The sequence below is a fragment of the Orbicella faveolata genome, unplaced genomic scaffold (assembly GCF_042242905.1).
Source record: "Orbicella faveolata isolate gen_17 unplaced genomic scaffold, um_ofav_v1 contig_15, whole genome shotgun sequence".
Taxonomy (NCBI): Eukaryota; Metazoa; Cnidaria; class Anthozoa; order Scleractinia; family Merulinidae; genus Orbicella; species Orbicella faveolata.
In genome coordinates, this window is record NW_028301542.1 from 3,518,736 (window position 1) to 3,542,662 (window position 23,927).

Below are 23,927 nucleotides of genomic sequence, written 5' to 3' on the forward strand. Positions count from 1 at the left end.
CATTGGCTGAAGTTTTGCCGCGTAACTGCGCCAGTAATACGCATGCGTTACGTAATGAACTTTTGATTGTAGCGGATGTGAGGTTGATAGTTTGTAGTAACGGCTGACGTTTTCTGTAGTTTGACTAGGAAATAGGCATGTGTTTCTTTTTCTTTGGAAAAAACGGCGGTAGATCGTTTGTTTAACTGCATTTAAAGATTCTCCGACGCTTGCTCACGTCTCTAAGAGAGCTTTCGTGACGCTCACGTGAATGAAAATAGACACCGATGATGCCAGTCGGGTAAGACGTTGACCAAAACTTCTAGCCTCAGTTATTTCCTTCGCAACTCCAGTCGACTTCTAGCGGAAGATTTTCCAGCCAGTGGTATTAAGAAGTTCTTCTCCTTAAGGCAAATGGGACGAAAAGTCGTCAAGGATCCGGAGTCGAAGGAAAGGCTTTTGGGCGATCCTCGATCCATACAGAACGAACCGGTAGACAAGTAAGCGAGTAGTCCTGAGTAATCTCGTTCCCAGCTAAATATTTGAAATTATTTTAAACCTTTATGAGTTAATCTGTAAGCTGATATGTGTTACTTTCTTAAGACCGGTCTATGCCATTTCCTTGGTCACTCTAAGTGATAGAGAAGAATGCGTAAACCAGTTTCTCCCCTGGAGCTATTCTGTTTGCTAATTTGTTTAAATTCCTTATTACATCGAAATCGCCTCATCAGTTGAATTCTCATAGTTAAGAGTTAAATATTGCATAGATTCATCACCTCGATTGTTGTTTTCTTTTCTATGTATGTCCTAGCCTGTAAAGTTTAATGATTGAATTGAACAAATAATTATGTTGAGTGAAAAGTGATACCCTATTACAGGCAATCGTCTAGAGACAACAGTTACAAATATACAATGTCCAGGGAACACACCCTGTACCAATTAAATTGCAAGTACCCTGGGTCAGTGTTGGAAGCTTAATTTTGAGAGTGCTTGCCATCAAAGTGAATGGCTGAGAGAATGCACTTGCCTGGATTTTTTTCGCTTGCCGGGAAACAACTTTGAACTTTGAGTGCACCAAATTATGCAGACCTTTGTCTACTATGGGTGGTATGTCAAATCAGCAATATGGTCACATGTTTGGTACAGGAAGTACCCAAAACTGAGGATAGAAAAGAAGGAGGGGGGTGTTAAGGTCTTGTTCCATGTTGTCATTTAGAAACAAAATTTGGATTTAAAGATTATTTCCAGTCCGTACACTCTCAAGAGTTTGTATGCATTTTTTGTTTTGTTTCATGCGAGGTATCACAAAATGTAAGCATTTTGCAAATACTTACATGAAGTAAATTCAAAGTTTCAAAACAACCACCATTATGGAGGTGAAGTGGTGGAGGCTCTATGCTTCGTTCTTTCTCAGGTCACTTGATGAAATAACTTCACAGCTGTAAAAATCAATGAAGCTGTTGGAAAAAGAATTTGAAAGGTCTCGGAGATAAAGTATGTGGTTCAAAATGAATAACATCAGTTCGCATTCTATCGAGTGAGATTTACAACTTTTGTAAACTTAGGGTGCTGAGACTGCACAGTATGGACTGGAAATCATCTTAAAGGGATTAAGCAAACAGGTTCAAGTCCTGCCGAGGATCATTGTGTTGTCCTTGTACAAGACACTTTTTAATGATCACAGTGGTTCTATAGAGAAGCACCCTGACCAGGAGGGGGAGAGGGAGGTAGAAATACATCCACATACATCTATAAACCTTTCCCGTATTCCAACAAACAATGGGGTAAAGTCAAAGTCAATGAATCAATGTATGAAAATGTCCACCCCAACCTTACTCTAGTGCTATTTTTCATACACACTGAAGTTGAATGCGAGAAAGGTATATTCTCTTCATTGCTTGGGAAACCAGAGACTGAGCATTCAAGCCTTGCACATTGAGTGTGAGATCAGGGGCGTGGCTAGGATTTTTCAAAGGGGGGGTTCTCACTGTGTCAAAGTGAGGGTACTCACCAGATTGTCATGTCGTTTTCACCACCTGTTGAAAGTTGTTTGCTCAAAAAGGCTTACAAAAGGGGGTCACAGGCATCCCAGGACCCCCCCCCCCCCCCTAGCTACGCCCCTGTAGACTCAATGTGAATGGAAACAGTCTTGAACAATTTTGTATTTATTTGTTTTGGTTCATGCAATAATACCACCAAAGTATTTAATTCCACCCTCAAGCACTTCATAAGGATCATATTTCCACCAAGCACATCTAATGCATTTCAAATTTTTCTGGGGAAGTATTCCTCAGACCTCTTTAAGAAGGAAAGAGTTCTGCTCCACTGTTATCACTGCTGAAGAAATTATCACTTGAGAGCATATTTATAAAAGTACGCACTGGCATGACCGGCCACTAGGCCAGTGCAGACTTTTGTGGCACTGGTTCTCCAACTTTAATATTACAGTGGAACCCTGTTAATCTGGTGACCTCTGGTCATCAACTGGCCACAAAAATCTGGCCATATTAACAGAGTGACTGTACATGTATTAAACAGGTTCTTTAAAATGGGAAAATGACTGACTGAGCTTCTCTTCTGGCCACAATAAAGTGGCTGTACATAATAATGAGGCCATAAGGCAGGGTTCTTTTTTTGCTGAAACCAAACCAAGGCAGGGTTCCACTGTAATTCTGATAAATAAACATTGAGTCATTCATAGATGCTGAATTGAACATCTCAGAAAATAATGTGGCAAAATCCAGGGTAAAATTCACTGTGTATGCGTTTAGTGTTGATTTACATACTCTTACAGCCCTATTGATGGTATAGAGATGACCAGCCTGGTGTAGGGAGGAGGTAAGGGGGGGGAATTTATATGTAAAAGGGTATCTATGATGCTTGCGACACCCAGAATGGTCCCGGGGGAGGACTCGCATAAAAAAATGACGGAGGTGCTCGTCATACCTTTTAGGGGTTAAAAACACAGTTTTCGTACCTCTTAGGGTGTTTAGGCTCAAAAGGTCCACAGCGGAAGCTATTAAGGTACCTTCTAGGGTAATGAGCCGAAAAAATATGACAGGAGATAATGTGTTATGTGAGAATTGGTACCTGTTAAGGCCATTCCCCAGTATTGCATTGCGCATCCCTTCTGTGCATAATTTAATGCTTGATTAGTGCGTGCACATTAAAAAATGGTGGCTTTTTCTTTACAGCTGGATCTCACCATAGTGGTAAATCATCATTTTCTCGCAAACAAGTATGGTGACCTATAATTTTTTCTGTTGTTTTGAATATTTGAGAAATAAATGTCTCTGTGTAAAATAAATATGGACCAATTCTCAGTGTAGAACAAAAAACAATCGTCTGAAACGTGAATTTAGCAAGCAATTGTGAATACAGTATTATGGTACTATAGTAAGGATTTATTGGATATAAACAAGGTGCTGTTGTTCCTAAACGAACATGGGGACCCCTCATTTTTATTTCAAAATTTAAGTTCCTATAGTATAAACAATAAATATCCAAAGTTGCACAAAAATCTCATTGCAGGTTCTATTTCAGTGGAATGACCTTAAGGGAGGAAAAATTTCAAGCCACGCTCACAAAACTGGATCTTGGTACCTTGCAGGGGTTCTTTTCAAAATTTCTGACGAGCACCCCTGTCTTTTTACATGGGAGTCCCCCCCCCCCCCGGGGAATGGTCTCCTTAGTTGTCTAATTTAGCCATTTTAATCATAGTAAGTCATAAGCCCTTCCCCTGCACTGTGGTCTCTGCATCATGAGGGGCTAGAAGTGTTGCTGCTCCCGGCAACAACAAGTTACTCCTTAGCATTCTATCATGTTACCCGAACAATTTTGCATGGTTATATATCCAGGCATTAGAGAGATACTGAGGGTAAAGTGGGTGTCTTGCTTGAGTCACAACATAGTGATGGCAGCAGGACTGGAACCTGGAATGTTCAATCCAGAGCTGCGCCAACACACGTGATGCCCTCCAAAAGAAAAATCACTAAATCTAAGATGGAGAAAGCCCTTGTAAAAAGTTTGCCTGGATAAAGGCAAATTCAGATTTAGTTCTTCCCTTTGTGAGGACTTAATCTTTCCGTGGACCTAGCTAGATTATGTAACACATCCACTATAAGCTGAGATACCAAGCAGGTACAGATCCGTAGTGGTTTCCACTGTTTTACAGAAATCATTCAGATATTTTTAGGATGACTCGGAAACCCAGGAAAAGGGACTTAAACAGAGTTAAAAATCCATAACATTCCATGGGGGAGTGTGGTCGCAGACCCATCTCTAAGTTGCGCCTTTTGTACTCGTCATGACCGTCCATCATTTTGGTCAAAATCAGTCGCCATTTATTCTAGAACTGCATCTGCTATAGCAATTTGGCCTTAAAATTGCAGGCAGATGAACGGGAAAAGAAATCAGTGAAAGGAACACTTGGGAAGGGCTTGGTACTTGTTTGTCTGTGGAAAGGAGAGAGAAGGCTGGGATAGAGAGAGAGCCTTTTATCCAGGGTCATCCAGGTCCTTTAAATTTAAATGTTTGTAGCCTGATCACTAAACACAGGATATCAGACAGGCTACTTGCAATAAGCCTTTTCCAATGGTACCTGTGTTATAATTGTATGGATTCCCTTCTAATTTACAAAATAATGGACAAATTTTTGATTTGAATTATTTTAAAACCAGACACAGTGGCTGTACTGGCACGATATTCTCCAGGTAAATAATGAGCATAGTTAAATAATTACATGACTGAATACATTAAGAAGAAAATCCCATGATCATGGACTGGAAAGACAGCATAAACTTCAAGCTTGGAATTTTGGTTTGACTAAGCTTATGCTCATGTCTGACATAATCTTTCAAGTTCATTAACATTTATCTTTTAAATTGGTTACCTTTCACAGGTCCCACATTAACTTTTGCCCTTGCCACCCTCAAAGAATGTGTGTGGGTGTTGGGGGGAGGGGGGCTGGTTTTCCTTTATATTGGCTATATAGGTATGTGCAGCCCCAAAGGGTATGGTTTTTGAGCTGTTTTGGTCTGAAAAAGGGCAAAGAATATCACCATTTTGGCCTGAAAGAATGTATGTATTTCACTCTGGCTTGACATAGTTGGGTATTTTGAACACGGAACTATTTTTGTCCACATCAACATTGGCACATTTTGTAGCCTTTCTCAAAAGTTTACCGAATTGGAATCTCTGGTTAGCTGTGGTCATATGTTAGAGCCATTTACTTATTTTAGAGGTTTGAAATGGGGTGTAGATGTTTTTCCCTAAGTCTGAAATTATAGGGTATTAAAACTCAAAGTTTCAAGGTTCGGGCCATGCACCCCCACCAAAAATTTTAGGGAGTATCCCCCTCCCAGGGCGTCCATCATCCATCATCCAGAGTCGAGATTTTAGAACATGATAGCGACATAATGACATAAGGAAAAGATCAGTTTTATCTTTATGTTATTATGCAGGGTTTTCGTTAATATTTGAAATAGCAGGAGAGTAGTGTAAAGTAACAGGAGAATGATTTTTTAAAAATAAAAAAATGGCTACAGGCCTTTGAAATTTAGCCGGAGAATTCTCTGATCCCCGATGCCTAATGAACACCCTGATTATGTTCATGCTGTTACGTTGCTAATATGTCATTATGTCTACATGTTCACACTACAAACATAACGTCCATTTTACATCGTCGTTTGTGACGATGTCGTTTTGTTGTTATGTCACTAGTGTGAACCAGGCTTTGGCATCCTTCCTCCTACGGGAACCTTTAGGAAAACAGACTCTCATGAGTTGTGATTGATTTCATTTTCATTCCAACTATTCAAGTGATATTTCTCTACTTGTTTGTTTGTTTGTTTTTTGTTTGTTTGTTTTTTACATAACATTGCAGTGGGGAATAACAAAAGTCAATAAAATTGATTTTGATGTGACTCAGAACACGATTACATAATCACTTGCTTTGACCGGAAGTGAGATTGTGTTACACTTGATCGATTAAAAAAGATCAATTTACAACCAATACTTCTGATCACCGCCCTTTTACCTTGCAAGCTTGAGTTTTGAAGGTCAGAAATATCTAAATTAGCATTTTTAATAAAAACATTTGCGTCGCAATGTGGTCACATGAACGGCTGATCACACAATGATACGGGCTTTTTTTGAATGCGATTTCCGGTTTCAAGTTAACATATCAAATAACATTTTGGTGCCCTTGCGAAATTCGCTGATGAAGATGCCGAATGGAGGAAATAACTTTTGTCGGCAGAACGTAAGGCTGTTGAAATAATCAAAAGAATCCCGCAACAAGCGCAAAACTTTGAAAATACAAAGTCGCATTCTTCAGAAGCTTCGCTTCGCGCAACACGTGACCTCTACGTGATGGTAAGGTCATTTGCTTACTTTAGGTAGGGAGGGGTAAGTGTCAATTTTAGAAAAGCTATTTTTCTTAGGTTGAGACAACGAAAACCCCTAACTAAGAAAAGAATTGCTAAGAACGAATGCTAGGCATGTAAACTTAAGAAAAGATAGGGTAGATAGCTTTATGGAGGAAGTATAAAGTAACATTTTTTATGAGAGATATTGCACTCTCCTCCCCTCCCTCTGTGGGGCAGTCATCTGGAACGTGTAAGTGTCATTCATTTGGTTTCCGGCGTTCACCGCTCCCAGCGAAAAAAGCTTTTAACAAGCTGACAAAGCAGAAGTCTTTTGCTGCAAAATCTTAGCACGCTTCGAACAATCTCGCGCATAAGAGTTTTAGAAAAGTTTTCGTGTAAAGTGCGTTAGAGTTTTTCTTAGCTTCTGAATCTCGCAAGAAGTCAACGCCGAGATAAACTCGATTTTTTTTTCCAACATGGGCGCCGGACGCGAAGAAGTGAAAATTGAGACGTTTCTTGAGAAGAAGGATAAAAGTCCTGCGAAGAAAACTCTACTTGTGTCAATGGAACCACGAGATCGGTAGGTTAGACTTAGTTAGTATAGGTATTAAGGTAGAAAAAGGTAGATTTTAGCTCAACTTGTGGCGGTGTTATTTCGCGATCGATGCTTTGATACCGTCATCAACTGTAGTGTCACCGACTCCCTTCTCGTTTTCTTTTTTTAAAGTTCTGTGAAAGCATGTTCTGAGCACTGCATAGTTCAAAGAAAGCTTGTCTTAAGATGAGTTTTAGAACATTTTTTGCGTAGCCTTCAGTAAGCGAGCTTAAGCCTAACTTTTTGTGGAGCTTGTCTTGCTTTTGAAGGAACATGCTGTTAACGATGGTGGCCCATTGTGCTGATTAATGTTATACTTGTTGCTATCGAGCTAAAATTCAAACATCGTTTTCTTTAACGCTTTAGATATTTGGAAAATCGATGAACGGCGATTAGATAAATAAATGGATGTTTACCGTCCCTCTAAACGTTGCGTTTTCTTTTGGTTGTTACATTATTTCGGTTTTTTCCGCGCAAAATTCATGTTTAAATCAATATTGTTATCAAAATAACGATCTAATGCAATATTTCGTGCCACGATAGTGATGTTGAAAGCAATTTACCTTCACGTAGAGAAGTAAGCTTCTAGATTTTTGGAAGGTAGAGAATTTTAGAATTATAGACACGTATAACAGAGGGGTAGTTTGCATATTTTTTTTTACTTCAAAACCGCAGATTATTTCGCATTTTCAGTATGCAGTCACGAGGAGATTTAAGTAGTAGTGTTCACGCTAAGTCGAAGAGATTTTCGTGCACGCTGCTGCTAAAATTTCCTGTCCGGAAATTCAACTACCTTTGCCCTTGTACCCAAGATAAATATGTAACCCCGCCAAGCTTGTAAACGTCACAGAATTTTTCCAACCCCCAAAACCATTGCCAAAATGTGGTTTTCTTTATACATGTGGTTTGTTAACCACAAATCACTTTTACGTGGGTGGCATTAATTTTGTACCTTTTAACTTGATACAATATTGAAAAGTCAACCAAGTGTATTTTGTGAGTGGTACTGTTCAAGATCTTGAAAACAGTTTAATCATAACCTCAATATTGATTGCAGTTCTTATTTCATCTGTTTGACATGCCTTAAAACTGCTTCCGAGCTTTCTGTTTAGCAAATCTTTTTCTGTCAGCAGCAAAGTGTCAAGGCATGATTCCTCTTTTGAGGATCAGTGTGAATAAGTCTTTGAGTAATTGTTTTACCTGGGCAGTTATATTTTCAAATTTTTCTCAGTCGATATCGTGTTATTCAAGCTTCTTATGAGCTGATGGTCACTTGAAAGAATCTTATTGCCAGTCAATGGTCAGGTATTTGAAGATATTTGAATGCATGGCAGCAATATTTAAACAGTTGTCACTAAGGAGTCAGAAATATTATTTCAACAGCCAATTCTGCAGTGTTTAATAGATTTGAGAGCATTTCTTAGGTAACAGAAGTTACCTATGTGCAAAATAATGCAATAATTATTGCATTGTGTTATTTGAGCTTGTGTTTTATAATACTGTGGGAATCCCGATTTCTTGACCTAAGCTTTCAAATTTCCTAATAACTCAAACTTTTAGTCCTTTCTCCCCTCAATCAAACGCTTCAGTTTTACCCTGCATTCCTCTAACTTCTTGTATCCAATTTTTTAAACCAATTCTCTCAGATGTTGATTGAAAAACCAGTATTTCACTGTATTATTTTGCAAACTAAGGAGTATTAAAGCCCTTTCAATTTGAGGAGACATAAATTTAAAACAAATTTTTTTATAGCTCCTAAGGCAAAGCAGTAACCAATATGCCTTGACATGTATTTATCGATATTGCTTAAGTAATGTAATTGTACCACATCTAAAAATATACATGATTGTATGTACAGTTGAAACCCCGCTATTTTGAACTCTCTGGGGAATCGAAAAATAGTTTGAAATAGCGGATGTTTGAAATAGCCAATAGTACATGACTGAAGAACAATTCCAAGGGAAATGTTTTGAGTTTGAAGTAATGGGGAATTTGAAATAACCAAGTTCAAATTAGTGGGGTCCAACTGTATTATAATTATCTATAGTTAAAAATATTTGAAATGATTATTGTGTAATATAATATACTGCAACAAAGTAATGTTTTTGCTTTGCTTGTATGGGCCACAATGGGTAATGTTAACTAACAGATAGCATGCAAGCCAAAAGGGAAGCAAAGAAATAGTTTTCTTTTTTGTTTTTCCCACAGTCTGAGCCTTACATAACTTACCTTTTTATTTTAACGAGGAGAGGATTTATTTAAGGTCACTTTTTTTTCCTACAGGTTCCATGTGGTGTATCTCATCATGGTTATTCAAGGAGTTGGGACTCTGCTGCCATGGAACATGTTTATCACTGCTCATGCAGTAAGTAGATTATTTACCAAATAGAAGATGGTTTTCCTCAAAAGGGCATTGTTTTCTTGCAAAACGTGGAAGGCCATTGTTTATTTGGTTTAGAAAATGGTTTGGAAAAGCGAAAAAAAAAAACTTTTGCATCTGAGAAGGAGTGGTGATTGCACTGGCCTTCCAACATCTGGGTCCTGATTTCTTGAACACTCAATTTTCGAACCTCCCGATAACATGAACCAAAAATTGTTTTCCTCTCCTCATTTGAACAATGTGATTTTATCCCCAGTTTCTTGCATTACCCAATTTTCCAAACAGATTTTGGTTTCCCTTGGAAGTTAAAAAAAAAAACAGAATTCCACTGTATGCACTCTATAATTTCCAGCAGTGCATCTATAATAATAAGAAATAGAAAACATGTACTGTGTTTCTATTGAGTTTCAATATAAATCTACTAGCGTTCTATCACGCATGCCATTCTCTGATTGGCTACACTACTCACTATCCATTCTGTGATAGATAGTGAGAAGCGTAGCAGTGTGCCCTTGTTAACAAAATAATGGCCGCTTCTTGGTATTTTCGAAGTGTCTGTAAAGAGGATTAAGCTGAAGTATCGAACAACTATTAGGTTTTTAAGATTATTTGCTCTCAATTTCTATGCATGATAGTTGACGAGGGCGCAGCCCTCGTCAACTATCTTGTGATAGAAATCTCTAGCTCTTAATCTAATTGTTTATTAGTAGAATTCTACTAGTATACTAATGCAAATGCTGCAATCCGATTGGCTGAACCATTGCACGCTATCAGCCATTAGTGTGCAGTGACTTGGTTCGGTTGAAAAAATTGTAACGTTTCCTCGATTCTCCAAAGTTTTGAAAGAACATTTAGAAACGAATGGATAATCAAACAGCTGAGAAGACTAAAAGGAGGGCATTTTCGGTTTCTTGAATTAAAAAGCTTGAAATTTTTGACAGAAACTGATGAATGCGCATAGACAACTGCAAATGTCAAATTGACAATTCAGTCCATGTAAATTCTCTAAAGCGTGAAGTTCAATACTAAGATCAGAAATAATTGGAATCATTATTTGAAGGAAAATTCAGTTAGAATTCTACTAAAACAATTAGATTATTCGGTCTCGATTTCTATGAGGGAATAGTTGATTCGGCGTTTGGCTTCATCAACTATCACCTCATAGAAATCTCGAGCTCATAATCTTATTGTTAAATAGAAACACCAGTGGAAGTTAGGAAGAAAGAGAAATGCTATGGGAACACCAGCCAACAGGTGAGAGCTTTTTCAAGTTCTCCCAAACTATAGGCTGGAGTGTTTCTATAACTCAATAGAAACATGGAGAGCATGTTTTCTACATGTGTATTTCTTTTAGAAAATCCCGTGACTGGAAAAAGAAAGCAACTTGTTTACTTCGATCATTAGAATATAAATTCTCTTTGCTTGTGCCATCTTCACATCATGCTAGTTCTGTGTTGTATCAAGTTATAGAAAGATGATTTACCAATCAGCGAGTATACTTTTTGGGGGGGCTATTTTCTATTGCCTGCTAAGCTCCAACAGTGGGTATACAGTGGGTAAATCATTACAGTATCAATGGCTAAACTGCAGATTAGTGGAAAAAGAAACTTTGCTTCAATCTGTAATGTCAAATCAATGTTTGACATAGAAATAACTTGTAACCTATTCTTTACTTTAACTGTTGTAGTATTTTCAAGAAAAACTGAAGAAAGATGAGGACCTGAAGCACAGCTTTGAAAATTACTTCTCAGTGGCAGCCATGGTTCCTAATGTTCTTATGTTCTTGCTAAACACTCTTTTTAAACACAAGTAAGATTTTTTTCAGAACAGGTAATATCCATGGTATTGTAGTTCTAAGTAGAGATTGATGACTTCCAGTCTCTCTGTGACCAAACTCTGGTTGTAATGTAAAGGTGTCAAGAAGGAAAGGTTCTACTATGTTGGAAATGTTTTTAGTCTGAACCTGAGGGTAACATCCATGCAGAACCACTTGACAAAGGAAAAAATTTTGTGGTTGCGATGACTTGTCACAAGCAGGGGTCTCGTTAAGGCGGGGCACCGGGCAAATTGAACGGCTGTAAGGACAATTTTCCTCACCTGCTTTGACCATTGAGTGCAAAGTTGGAAAGTTTTCTTATAAAGAAGTTCAGTTGAAATACATGTAATTTTGCCTGCCTGTAAAAACCAGTTGCCCTCCTGTTGAAAACATAAATAAAACTCCTACACAAGCATAATGTTTTTCAAACTAATGTTTTTTCAAAACTACATATACATGGCCTTGCCCAATACGGAGATTTGGAAAGTTAAAAGACCAAAAGGTGACTTCCAGCAGCTGTCACTGATTATGAACATCAAAACATTTTCTGCCTGTTTTATTGTTAGTGCAGTTAACATTACCAAGATGTAACTAGATGTTGTCACAATAGTAGATGATAACTATTTAAAAGCTGCAATAGTATATTTAAACATTGTTTAGCAGTTGATAACTGAACGTATTCTTTAAAATTGCCATAAATTATCATTAATTTAACTGTGACATAACAGTGACTCATCAAAAGATTAACTTTAGACTGCTGTCAGTTATAGTCAGGAAAAGCTTCTTGACATGTGTGTGGTGTGTATTTTTCAGGGTTTCTCTTCAGGTCAGAATGCTCACATCAGTTTGTATTATGACGCTGTGCTTTGTAGTGACGACAGTCCTTGTCGTCATTGATACATCAAATTGTAAGTTGTCTGCAGTTGGCATTTTAGATTTTCTTACAAAGTTCCTCAAATCATTATTGATTATGTTGTGGTTCAACATTACCTCTGGTAACAATATAAGACAGTTAATATTACCATACACCAGGGTAAAATTGGCATTTATATAAAAATTATATAATTTATATTATAGTATCACCTCTTGATACACATGTATATATCTGCTAGACCTCGGAGTCAAATATATAGAAATTGTGTGCACTGTGATGAATCAATTCAAGTGAATTGTATCTCCAAAAATCCTAATCCTGTCAATTCAAGAAGTGTGAGAATCACTTTCTTTGTTTCATGTTTCTCTATGCTCTTCTCTTGTCTTCTTAAAAATAACAGTGCTCTCCTGCCTGTTAACTGGCTATTCCCGTTATAGAATCAAAAAAATTAATTGCTCCTCTTCTCGATTCTCACAGGGACAACAGATTTCTTTTATATCACCATTGGAACAATTGTCCTAATTAACAGTAAGTTGTCATTATATAAATTTTGTGTATTACTTTATGTATTAAGTTGTTGTTATTAATGTGCAAGGATCATGAACTGGAATTTAATTTCACTGTTGCCCACTTATGTACCTGAACGGAGAGAGGACCATAAGACTAGCATCTTGCCCAAAAACACAGCACAATGACTCTGGCCCGAACCCGGACCCGGATGTAGAGTCCAGAGCACTGTTGTTAGGCTGTTGCATCACCCAGGGTTGCATGCAATGAAATTGTGTTCTGCTTTAATTTCACCAGTGACCAGTGCAGTCTATCAGGGTGGACTGTTTGGCGTGTGTGGAATGATGCCGCAAAGATACACTGGAGCTGTTATGACTGGCCAGGTAAAATAGTGCTTATATCAGACTTCTGATCTGTGATAATTTCAATCTAGTCAGAACAACAGCTAGACATATATTTTGGAAACCTGCTTTTCAAGAGACCATGCAGTTGTTAAGCTTCTCAGCTCAAATGCAGACTCTGTTTTTTTGGTGCCTTTTGGAAATTTAAACATAAACAAATTTAAAAGTCAGTGATAAGCAAGAGGTGCTGTGGTTCACTCTTCATGTACTTGTTAGCACATTTGCCGACCAAAAAATATTGAAACTCTGTAGACGGTGTTTGATAAAACAGAATAATTTCACTTCATCTGTGATTTGTGTTTTCTTCTTCAAACAGGGTGTTGGGGGCGCATTTGCAGCTTTGGCAAGTATTTTCTCTCTTCTAGGTAAGCTTGCACCATTTTCGAAACTAACTTGGTAAAGTGAACATTATGATACCAGAGTCATTTATTGAGCTGTCAAACCCATAAATTACTTACCTGATGAAATGGTTTGGATTCTAGCTTGGTGAGATTCGTCATGTTGAAATCTAGTCAAAACACTTACTTTCAAATTGCTCCCTGCCCCGTCCCCCACCCCCATCCTCCAAGTGTGTAAATGAAATTGCAAGGCTCCCCAACAAACTTGCTGGTGTTGGAAGGGGGATGGAACCTGAGATGGAGTTCATGCATCTTACCTTTCAGGAGAGGTAGCAGCACTCATTGTTGCTGAAACAATTTTGGAGATTAAAGTTTTGGTAAACAGTACAATTTTTTTTTGGTTTTCTGTTGTTGTTTCAGGAGGAAAGGATGCCATAAGCAGTGGTTTTGGTTACTTCATGTCGGCAGTTATTGTGTTAACTTTCTGTCTTGTGACATACATCTTGCTGCATAGGATGGTAAGAGTTTAAGGAAGGAATTTATGTAACATCTGGAAAAGCTCAGTGAAGGCTATTTAACTATTTGACACCTGTTAAGTTTCCAGTCAAACCTTCATAAAGTCTTCCACTCTTCCATTGTTCTACACTCCTGGAACTAAAAATCATGATTGTATGTGGTAAACTTATTAGGGGAAGTTCTGTATTCAGAGGTAGACTGCCGGGTACAAAGAAAACAAATTTTCAGACTTGTTTTTCCTGCACATTCAAACTTACTATGATATACTGGCCTGTAAGTCATTCTCACTAATGCCCAAAAAGTTTATATCTTACAGTAGTTCTGTAATTTGAATTTTCTCAAAATCTCTCCAAGAAACTTCATTTGCCCTGTGGACAAGTTGAAGACAGAATCCACAGCCCAACTGGCAAATCCATGATCCCTGATCGGTCAGAAACGACAATCTTTAAAGGAGCTCAGTCACAGTATTTTGAGTTACTGTTTTGGCCACACACAAAATGGCCTTTAAATTGAAGGAAACCAGTAAATAGTAGTTAACTAAGATAGAAAAACACCAGAGAGATAATAATAAATCATAAAGGAACAAAGATGGTAAAGGACAGAGAAGATTATTAACACAGATTACAAACTTGATAAATTTGGGCTTCACTTTTGAAGATGCGCAAACTATGATGTAGCTCCCTTAAGCACTATAGAGATAATATGAATTCTAGTTTCTCTCGGGCTAAGAGAAATGTCCATGATAAAGAGGCATCTGTATTGTGGAGGTGCATACTAGAATCTTTGTCTGACTATGGAAGCTGTCCAGCAGCAGGAGTTGTTAGTTACAGTTGTCCATTACCAGAGGCTCCTCAGTAGTTTTCATTTGAATATCACGTGATTGGAGGTAGTAGTCTGTGGTAATTTGAGTTTCAAAAATAATGGTTGTTTTATTTGGTTTTTCCCTCTAATAGAAATTTGCCAGACATTACATTTCACCACATGACCAAAGAAGTGAGATAAGTAAGTGAATTCTTCCTTTATTGCTCTCTCTTGTATTGCAAATAAATTGGCTAGCTCAAAAACCCAATGGTTTGTTTTGCTTCCAGTCTCACTGGAAACAAACAGTCAATTTCTATAATATTTGTTAAACTACCTATGGAAAACCTAATTGAATGGCTTGGTGCAAGACTGACGTAAGTGACTTTTTCGGGTGAAAAATGATTTTTTTGTTCAAAAGCGCCCGAATTTTTGCGTGTCGTCTTCAATTGAGTAGAAGAGCATAGCCCCGTATATTTTTTTAGCTGGTTTGCGCTTTGTCTTTGGAAAAAAAGAAAGAAACATTAGGACAACGGTGACTTCAAAACAATAATACAGGGCCGCAAAACGAAATGGATGAACATGGGCCTTAGAGAAAGATGAGCCTATAGCTTGACAGTTACAGTAAAGGTAACATAACCCCACGGCTAGCGTTAGACCTAAAAGCAAACCCTAACCCTTGGCCTAGGTTTAGCATTTAGTGTTAGGGTTACCGTTTTAGTGCTAGGGTTTAGGGTTAAGGCTAGGGCTAGGGCTAGGGCTAGGGCTAGGGCTAGGGCTAGGGCTAGGGCTAGGGCTAGGGCTAGGGCTAGGGTTTAGGGTTAAGGCTAGGGTAGGGCTAGGACTAGGGTTTAGGGTTAAGGCTAGGGCTAGGGCTAGAGCTAGAGCTAGGGCTAGGGCTAGGGTTTAGGGTTAAGGCTAGGGTAGGGCTAGGGCTAGGGTTTAGGGTTAAGGCTAGGGCTAGGGCTAGGGCGTAGGGTTAGAGTCTCTAAACACTTTGTGGTAGGGTTAGTTCTATTTTGGTGCTAGCCTAGGGAAAATAATAAAACAAGAAAACGCTTCATTTCATAAACACAGCATGCATGATCGGGAATCGAAATAAAGTCAACGACCAGTGTCTATTAGCGGTGGTTACCTATCTTCTGAGAGTGAAACGTTTTGCCATCAGTGAAAACATGAAACTCGTTGAGAACAAAAAAGAGTTCGGTTTGCATTCTTTCGAAAAAAAAAAGTGAAAATCACTAGCGAAATGCGACATTTCATAGGTGCTACTGCGATGATGTAAAACGTTTTGAAATGCAATGTGCTATAACAGCGATGCTTGCCATTACTTTGACTGCGTGACGAACAACAAATACCTTATAAAACATATTTCGTGAAACGTTTTGCAATCAGTGAAAACATGAAACTCCTTAAGAACTAAAAAGAGTTTGCTTTGCATTCTTTCAAAAAAAAAAAAAGTGAAAATCACTGGCGAAATGCGGCATTTCATAGGTGCTACTGCGATGTAAAACGTTTTGAAATTCAATGAGCTATAACAGCGCAGCTTGCCATTACTTTGACTGCGTGACGAACAACAAATACCTTATAAAACATATTTCGTGAAATGTTGCCACAAGGAATTAACGCTTGAAATTCGAAGAGAGACGATTTTTCCGAATTACAGTACTTGAACGGCTGAGTCAATCTGAAATTGCTCCGTCTCTGCGATAATTAAATACCCTGTATATTTGTGAAAACACTGAACTGAATCTAAGCGGGAAAACTGAAAACAAACGGAAAATATATAGCAAAAGGAATGGCATATTTAAAGACAAAAGACTTACACTGTTGTCTCTTTCTCTCGCCATCTTCTAACCTCACAAACGAATCATTCCATTGGGATTCCATGATAATAAAGGCAAGCGATCGAAAGCCGCTAGTCCATAATATGATTGGCGTTTGTTTGCCCCAGTTCCCAAAAGGTCAACTGTCACACTGTAACACAACAATGGTCAACAATCGCGACTTTGGATCAATCATTTCTCTTACATGAAAACATTGGCCATTTATTCCTGGAAAGAATCGGGGCTTAGGGCTATTTTTGTCTAAATGAAGTAATACATTACTTTTCTCAGTGAAAAAAATCTTTTCCGTCGATTCTGTTTCAATTAATATTCGGTTGGCTGAGCGAAATGTAAGTTTGTCACGTTTTCCATTGCCGACTGAGATCGACTGACAAGACCTATCGAGATGCATTAAAGATTATTATGGGATATCCCTGAGCAACTTCAACACGGCAAGGCCTACAGGCCGACTAAACAGATTTTTTTAGAGTCTAAAAGCACTTCTTTATTTCCAAACGTTCTGCACAGCAACATTTGGCAAATGGGCCACTTCTCGCCATCGACTCATTTTTTGGCATGAGAAGTGCTTTCAAACTCCTCGCCTGGCTTCAGTGTGCCTTCGACCGCTTAGCGATCTTGGAACAGCAACACATCTCGCTTCTTTGAGATATGCTAGTGACTTACGGGTTTCCGGACTTAATGAAGTCCTTTCACCGCCAGGCGGGCGCAAATATGAGTCAAATAAGCGGACTTCATGCAACAGGTGAGGTTTCAACTTGTCTGATCGAAAGCTTGACGTTGTCTTGCACGCCAAAATAATGCAAACGCAAGCTTACGTCACAACGTAGTTGAAGAAATTCATTTCCAGATCCCGTCTTTGAGCGAGTAAACTTTCCACTTTGTTTTGTACACCAGGCGAAAAAAACAAGGAATACAAACACAGGGCAATGTTTTCCTATTACGTTGGAGACCACATGCAAAAATTTGGGCGCTTTTGAACGAAAAAATCATTTTTCACCCGAAAAAGTCACTTACGTCAGTCTTGCACTAAGCCATTCAATTGTAAATTAACTTTTATTGTTATTTGATATTGAATAGTGAGAAAATTATGATATAATGTTATGAGAAAATTTTTGTAGCAACCAGACTTCAGAATGAAATTCTGAAAACTGGAAAGTTTCTTTAATCATCAGCTTATATGTTATGCTCTGACCTTAGTAAGGTTTTATTGGGGTTTTTTTTCCAAGAGTTAAATAAATGTATTAAATTTTCAAGCCAACATCAAGATTTTTAAATCATAGATCTCTTGTGATCTCTTACCTACAGTGTACATAGATGCTGCAACTTATTCATGTTTGTTTGTTTGTTTGTTTGTTTGTTTTTTTCATGTCCACAGAGTTTCCAAGTATTCAAGCCGATCAGATTGAGAGACTAGCAAACTGGCAAATACCACCAACAAGGAAATCAGGAGGCTACAAACACTCCACATTAAGTAAGAACAAAATTAACTGTACTTCAACTGTAGTTTACCAGTCCTCACCTCGCATAACTCCTTACACCAGAGTGTCGAATAAGGCCATATATTTGCTACCATTTTAACTCCTTTCCTTGAGTCTCCCCAAGTCACCAGTTTAATATGTTTTTACTTTGTATATCAGTCCTCTGTCATACTAATGCCGCTCTGTAGTCCTCCACCTGTGCTTGGTTGTATATTGTACCTCAAAATTAAAATTGTTAGGCCTATTGTTGCCTTTTCTTCCAGTGATAAAATCAAAGGACAATAAAGTTTTTGTTCCATAAAATAATTTGTTAATTAAATTAAAATAATTTACGTTGATTTCCTGCAAAGGCCGAAAGAAAGAAATTAAAACAACATTGACATATGATTTTAATTAATCGTTAGGTTTGGATCAAGAAAAACTTCTTGCTGTCAGTGGACATCCAAAAGATGTGGAAATAGTCAGAAGTGACAAGCCACCATTTTTGTTGATCTTTAGACAGGTGAGAAGGCGCTGATTCTGATCAATATATGCCAATTTATAAGAAGCTTTGTGTAATTACTGTTTTGTTGGGAACTTCTGTCTGATATCAGTGTTTTTGGTCACAGTGGAAAGGTAATGTTTATAAAATCCATCATATCTTTTCACTTGCACAGGATTGGTCTAAATGCGTCACATGACTGAATATACCCCAGCTAAAAGTGGGGAATATCCGAGCGATAGTCCCCAATTTTAACATCACTTGTGTTGAAAAAAATATTTGAAGGAAAAGAAACACAATAGCCTCAATTTGGCACAAAAATATGCTCTGCTCTTTGTCCTTAGACATTATCACTTGCTTGAAGCTCACAGTTTTCTTCAAGCTTTGCTCTTGCTAAACTGTTCACTTCTCGGAATAGATGTTGTCCATGTACAAATATCCAAGCATATTTTTGCACCTAAGGAAGGATATTGTCTACATCTCCTTTGAACATACACCCTTAAGACCAGAAAAGTGTCTCCAGAGAAGAACTGTCCCATTATGGGTTTTTTAAAAGTAGTAACAGTATGTGGCTCCATCTATGACCAATTGACTACCTATCAGAGCTATCTGCCTACATAGGTGTCTGTTTTGTAGAGATTCAACTGTACTCTCCAGGAACTTAAAGCACTGTATTCTTTCTGCTTGCTTATTTATAGAAACAACTTTTATTTCCTTTGGAACTTGTAGGCCATTGAATAAAAATAATGTTCTAACCCGTTAGTTGTCAGGAAATTCAGGCTACAAAATTTGAATGCTTTAATTTGCTATTATTTTGTTCTTAGATTTTCAAGCTTGGTTCATCAGTGGCCTTTGTGTTCTTTGTAACATTAGCAGCATTTCCTTCCCTGACATCAAGAATAAGATCTGTCAATGATGACGACAAAACAGTTTGGACAAGTGAGTGTCTGATGCTTGATGATAAAAATGATATGTTTGCCCTAACTGTGGAAATAAGAAAGAATTGACCATGTTGTTTGTTTTTCTAAAGGTACCTATTTTGTGCCAGTTACCTGCTTCCTATTGTTCAATGTTGGTGACTTCTGTGGCAGACTGGCAGCATCTTTTGTACAGTGGGTATGTATTTAAAATCCATGTGCTGCAACTATCACTCAATCAACCCATCAATCAATTGATCAGTGACTACTCATTATAATTCATTTTGGCAATAGTAATAGTATATCCTTGTTTTGCCGTACTCTCCAAAGGGAGGTATTGGTCTAGCTACAATAAAGGTTTGAACATTAACTATGGGAATGCATCAAGCAAGTTTGTGCCTGCCTACTGTCCACACATAAAGTATTTGTTAAGTACCATGGAATCATAATTTTTTAAAACACCCCCCCCCCCCCAACAATTGTTTTCAAGACTCAATGAATTAAAACAAATTTTAACCTTCTTGGCAAAAAAGTTAGGAGAAATCTACACTTAATTTTGCAAACCTTCCAATTTTTGGAACCAATTCCCATTCTGCTAGATGGTTTGAAAAGCTAGAACCCCACGAAAAGTCAGTTGAAATTTACACTCAATTTACAAACTTCCCAATTTTTTAGACCAATTTACATTCCCCTAGACGGTTTGAAGTTTTCAGATTCCTCCGTATTTTGTCTGTGTTCCTTTGTATTGTAAAGACTGGAAGATTAGTGACTTGTTGCACAGCTGCTGTTAGTAATAGGCAACCAGCTAAATATACAACCAGTAACCAGAGAAAATCTTGTTGCTATTTTTTTTCCCTAATCACTATCTTCCTGAACTTTCTTTCAGCCTGGTAAAGATGGTGTGCTTCTTCCGCTCCTCTGCTTCTTGAGAGTTGTATTTCTTCCTTTGTTTGCATTTTGTAATGCACAGCCAAGAGAGCATTCTCCAGTATTTTTTCATGAAGATTACTTCCCCATTCTGTTCATGGTGCTGTTTGCCATCTCAAATGGTTATTTGGGAAGCTTGTGCATGATGTACGGACCATCGTAAGTAAAAAATATCATTTTCTGTTGTTTGCATTTTGTGTTTATTCTTTGGAGAGGACTGTATGCTGGTAACATTTAACTTTAAAACCCCAATTTCTGCCGATACTACAAAAATGCCATCCCACATACAAAATTACAAAATTTGTGTCCATTCAAATAAAACTCTATTAACCAGTGCAGTTTATTATGCTATACAAGGTTGTTCTACTGTAACTTTAACATCTGTGGATGAAACCCTAGTGTGTGACCATTCAAATGAAAGCTATTGAGCAGTTCTTTCATGTGGTACTGTTTATTATGCTGTACAAGGTGGTTCTAACTTTTCAGTCTGTGGATGAAACCCTAGTGTGTGACTATTCAAATTAAAGCTATTGAGCAGTACTTCCATGTGGTACTGTTTGTTATACTGTACAAGGTGGTTCTAACTTTAACATCTGTGGATGAAACCCTAGTGTGTGACCATTCAAATAAAAGCTATTGAGCAGTACTTTCATGTGGTACTGTTTGTTATACTGTACAAGGTGGTTCTAACTTTTAAGTCCGTGGATGAAACCCTAGTGTGTGACTATTCAAATTAAAGCTATTGAGCAGTACTTCCATGTGGTACTGTTTATTATGCTGTACAAGGTGGTTCTAACTTTTAAGTCTGCGGATGAAACCCTAGTGTGTGACCATTCAAGTAAAAGCTATTGAGCAGTACTTTCATGTGGTACTGTTTGTTATACTGTACAAGGTGGTTCTAACTTTTAAGTCTGTGGATAAAACCCTAGTGTGTGACCATTCAAATGAAAGCTATTGAGCAGTATGTTCATGTGGTACTGTTTGTTATACTGTACAAGGTGGATCTAACTTTTCAGTCTGTGGATGAAACCCTAACATGTGACCATTCAACACTTAAACACTGCAGTCCTTGGGAGTGAAACTTAGCAGCTTCGATATTTCTTTTCCATTACAGCACAGTGGAGCCAAAACATGCAGAGACAGCAGGCACTATGATGGCCTTCATGTTGATCATTGGCTTAGGAATGGGAGCAGGATTTTCATTTGTTATCACCATGTTTCTCTAACAGGACTTTCAAACTGCTCACTAATCACTTCTTCCTGGAGTCCTGTGTCTAGCACCTTAGGGAGGCTAAGCTGGGGTGTACACTTAGAAGCAGTTCTGCAGCAGTGATTGCAATGGAATTTACAGAAACTTCTGGGCTTGCTTCCCCGTGTGGATCACAAAGTTATTCATATGTGTTCTGAAATCAGCTGTAGTGTGAATTGGTTGACAGTATAAGCTGCAGTGTTATCCAGTTGATTCACAAGTTGGTGGTGTGAGGACCACTCAGTGCAATTGAAACCTGGAAATAAACGTTAAAGTTAATGAAAACGAACATTGTTAATAACAGCCAAAACAATTATATAAAATTTTCAGATCATCATGGTTTGATGCCAAAAACATACAGTCAAACCTCTTAAACATAGACACACGGGTTTCATCAACGTTTTCAGCAAGAGGGCAACTGGTTTTCACAGGTGGGAAAAACTTTTTGAACTGAACTTCTTAATAAGAAAAACTTTCCTTTGGAGGGTCAAACCAGGCAGACAAAATCATCCTCACAGCCGGTCAATTTGCACAGTGCCCGGCCCTCAATGAAACCCTTGGTCTAAGAGACACCAAATGACCCGAGGTGGAACATTTGTCTTATGGAGGTATGCATATTTTAGAGGACTTACCATAATATGAATTCTAGTTTCTCTGGGACAGCATGAACTGTCGGTGTATAGAGGTGTCTGTATAATAACTGTCTGCAAAGAGAGGTTTGACTGTAATGCTTAAAAATAAGCAATATATTTATGAAAGAAGGTTGAATCCCTAATTTACTTTAGTGTCAGAAGCGTCTTCCACATTGGAAGACTTATTTTGTGGGTTAGAGGATATAGCATTGGTATGGTGTCAGTGTGTTGTTTGGTAAAATGCTGAAATTTTAAGAAAGCTTAAAGACTTCAGTATTTAAGAAATAGAAAACATGTACTGGGTTTCTATCAAGTTATAGAAACATGAGTGGAAGTTTGGGAGTACGAGAAATGCTGTAGGAACACGAGCCGCAAGGGAGTGTTTCCACAGCTTTTTCAAGTTCTCCCAAACTTTCACAAGTGTTTCTCTAACTCGATAGAAACATGGAGAACATGTTTTCTATTTCTTTTAGAAAATACCGCGACTAAAAAAGGAAAACAACTAGTTAACTGTGATTATCAAAATGTAACTCCTCTTTGCTCGTGCCATCATCACATCAACAGCTTGTCCTAGTTCTGTGTTTCTATCGAGTTATAGAAACACGGTTTTTAACCAATCAGCGAGCATATTTTCTTAAGACTGTTTTCTGAAATTATTTTGAATATAAATTCAGCTATGAAAGTTATTATAAACAGAGAAAACACTTTCTGGACTTGTTTTTTATTATCATTGTTGAAATTTATTACAGTGCAGTATGTTTCTATCACTACAATGTCCATTTTAGATGTACACTCTGTCCCATTTTAAACTGTGTACATTTCGATTCACTGATCTGGGCAGTGAAGGTTATTGCTTTTGAAACCGTCGTCTTTGATAAGCTAAATGCCAGCTTGTAAAAATATTTTGAAAGTATCCTTACTATCCAATTTTACATTTTCATCAGCCATTTACATACATGTGTGGTAGTATCATTCATTGCAAGCTATTTTAACTGTTCATACAATTTTCATGCAGGGGCACTCTGTTCTTGAAATCTATTTTAACAACACTGGCTACATAGCTCAATGTAATACTGTTCTTTTCAAACTTGCGTGAATTACCATTCTCTTTTAGTCTAGAAACTGAACAGAACTACTTTTATAATTGAAGAAAAATACAAACAAAGCCTTACATACTTTTATATTACCACACTTAAAGATACAATAAAAATGGCAGTTAACATTTTGGATAAAAGTTTGCATTCAAGCCAAGTGGCCCGTCAGGCTGGGGCTTATCTTTGGTTTTAGTAGTATTTTTAAGCAATTAGGAGTATTTCTACACCCCCCTGGATGGGATGTGAGTCCATCACGGGATTACACCCAGCATTAAATTTGCCGGTTCCCATTTATACATCTGGGTGGAGAGAAGCACTGAAAGTAAAGCATCTTTTCGAAGAACACAGCACAATGGTCCCAGCCAGGGCTCGAACTCAGACCACTCAACCCGGAGGTGACATACTCACCGTGAGTCCACCACACCTCCACACATTTTTGATAAGATGTGCATTAATTACTGTACCCCCGATAACATGTGAACTCTGCGCAATCAATAGTTGTGTTTGTTTCTGTCAGTTATCTTCAGGGATCTCATTTTTGATCCATTTCGTTTGTTTCCTTTTTTTTTTTTCAAAGTTCATTGGCTTTTGCCACGAGTGTGATTTACAGCAGTCAAATATTCAGTCATTAATTCGTTTTTGAACGTCAGAGTTCATGTGTTATTGAAAGGCACAGTAACAAAGATATTGGAAGAAAATTTGGGTTCTGTTTTGTAAAATAGCTGAAGAC

General features: G+C 37.9%; 1 protein-coding gene across 3 annotated transcripts; it reads left to right on the forward strand.

Moving 5' to 3' along the window:
* Window positions 1-60: 60 nt before the first annotated feature.
* On the forward strand, window positions 61-23,337 carry LOC110048936 (equilibrative nucleoside transporter 1-like). 3 transcript variants are annotated; one of them, XM_089287995.1, is made up of 16 exons: window positions 61-280; window positions 390-479; window positions 9,226-9,307; window positions 11,010-11,131; window positions 11,952-12,046; window positions 12,490-12,540; window positions 12,817-12,902; window positions 13,237-13,285; window positions 13,679-13,776; window positions 14,728-14,776; window positions 17,795-17,890; window positions 18,302-18,399; window positions 19,203-19,317; window positions 19,409-19,494; window positions 20,182-20,381; window positions 21,337-23,337. In XM_089287995.1, the coding sequence occupies exons 1-16, from the start codon at window positions 267-269 to the stop codon at window positions 21,446-21,448; spliced, it is 1,443 nt and encodes a 480-aa protein (XP_089144121.1). In that variant the 5' UTR covers window positions 61-266; the 3' UTR covers window positions 21,449-23,337. The 3 variants fall into 3 exon arrangements, with proteins under 3 accessions (XP_089144121.1, XP_020610353.2, XP_020610352.2); XM_020754694.2 differs by having other exon boundaries at window positions 61-479; XM_020754693.2 differs by lacking the exons at window positions 61-280; window positions 390-479 and adding an exon at window positions 6,599-6,927.
* Window positions 23,338-23,927: the final 590 nt, after the last annotated feature.

Excerpts from the sequence above, each read along its gene's own strand:
- LOC110048936 (XM_089287995.1), top strand. Across the intron at positions 9,308-11,009 it reads TGTTTATCACTGCTCATGCA|TATTTTCAAGAAAAACTGAA; the intron begins GTAAGTAGATTA and ends TAACTGTTGTAG. Across the intron at positions 19,495-20,181 it reads CAGCATCTTTTGTACAGTGG|CCTGGTAAAGATGGTGTGCT; the intron begins GTATGTATTTAA and ends ACTTTCTTTCAG.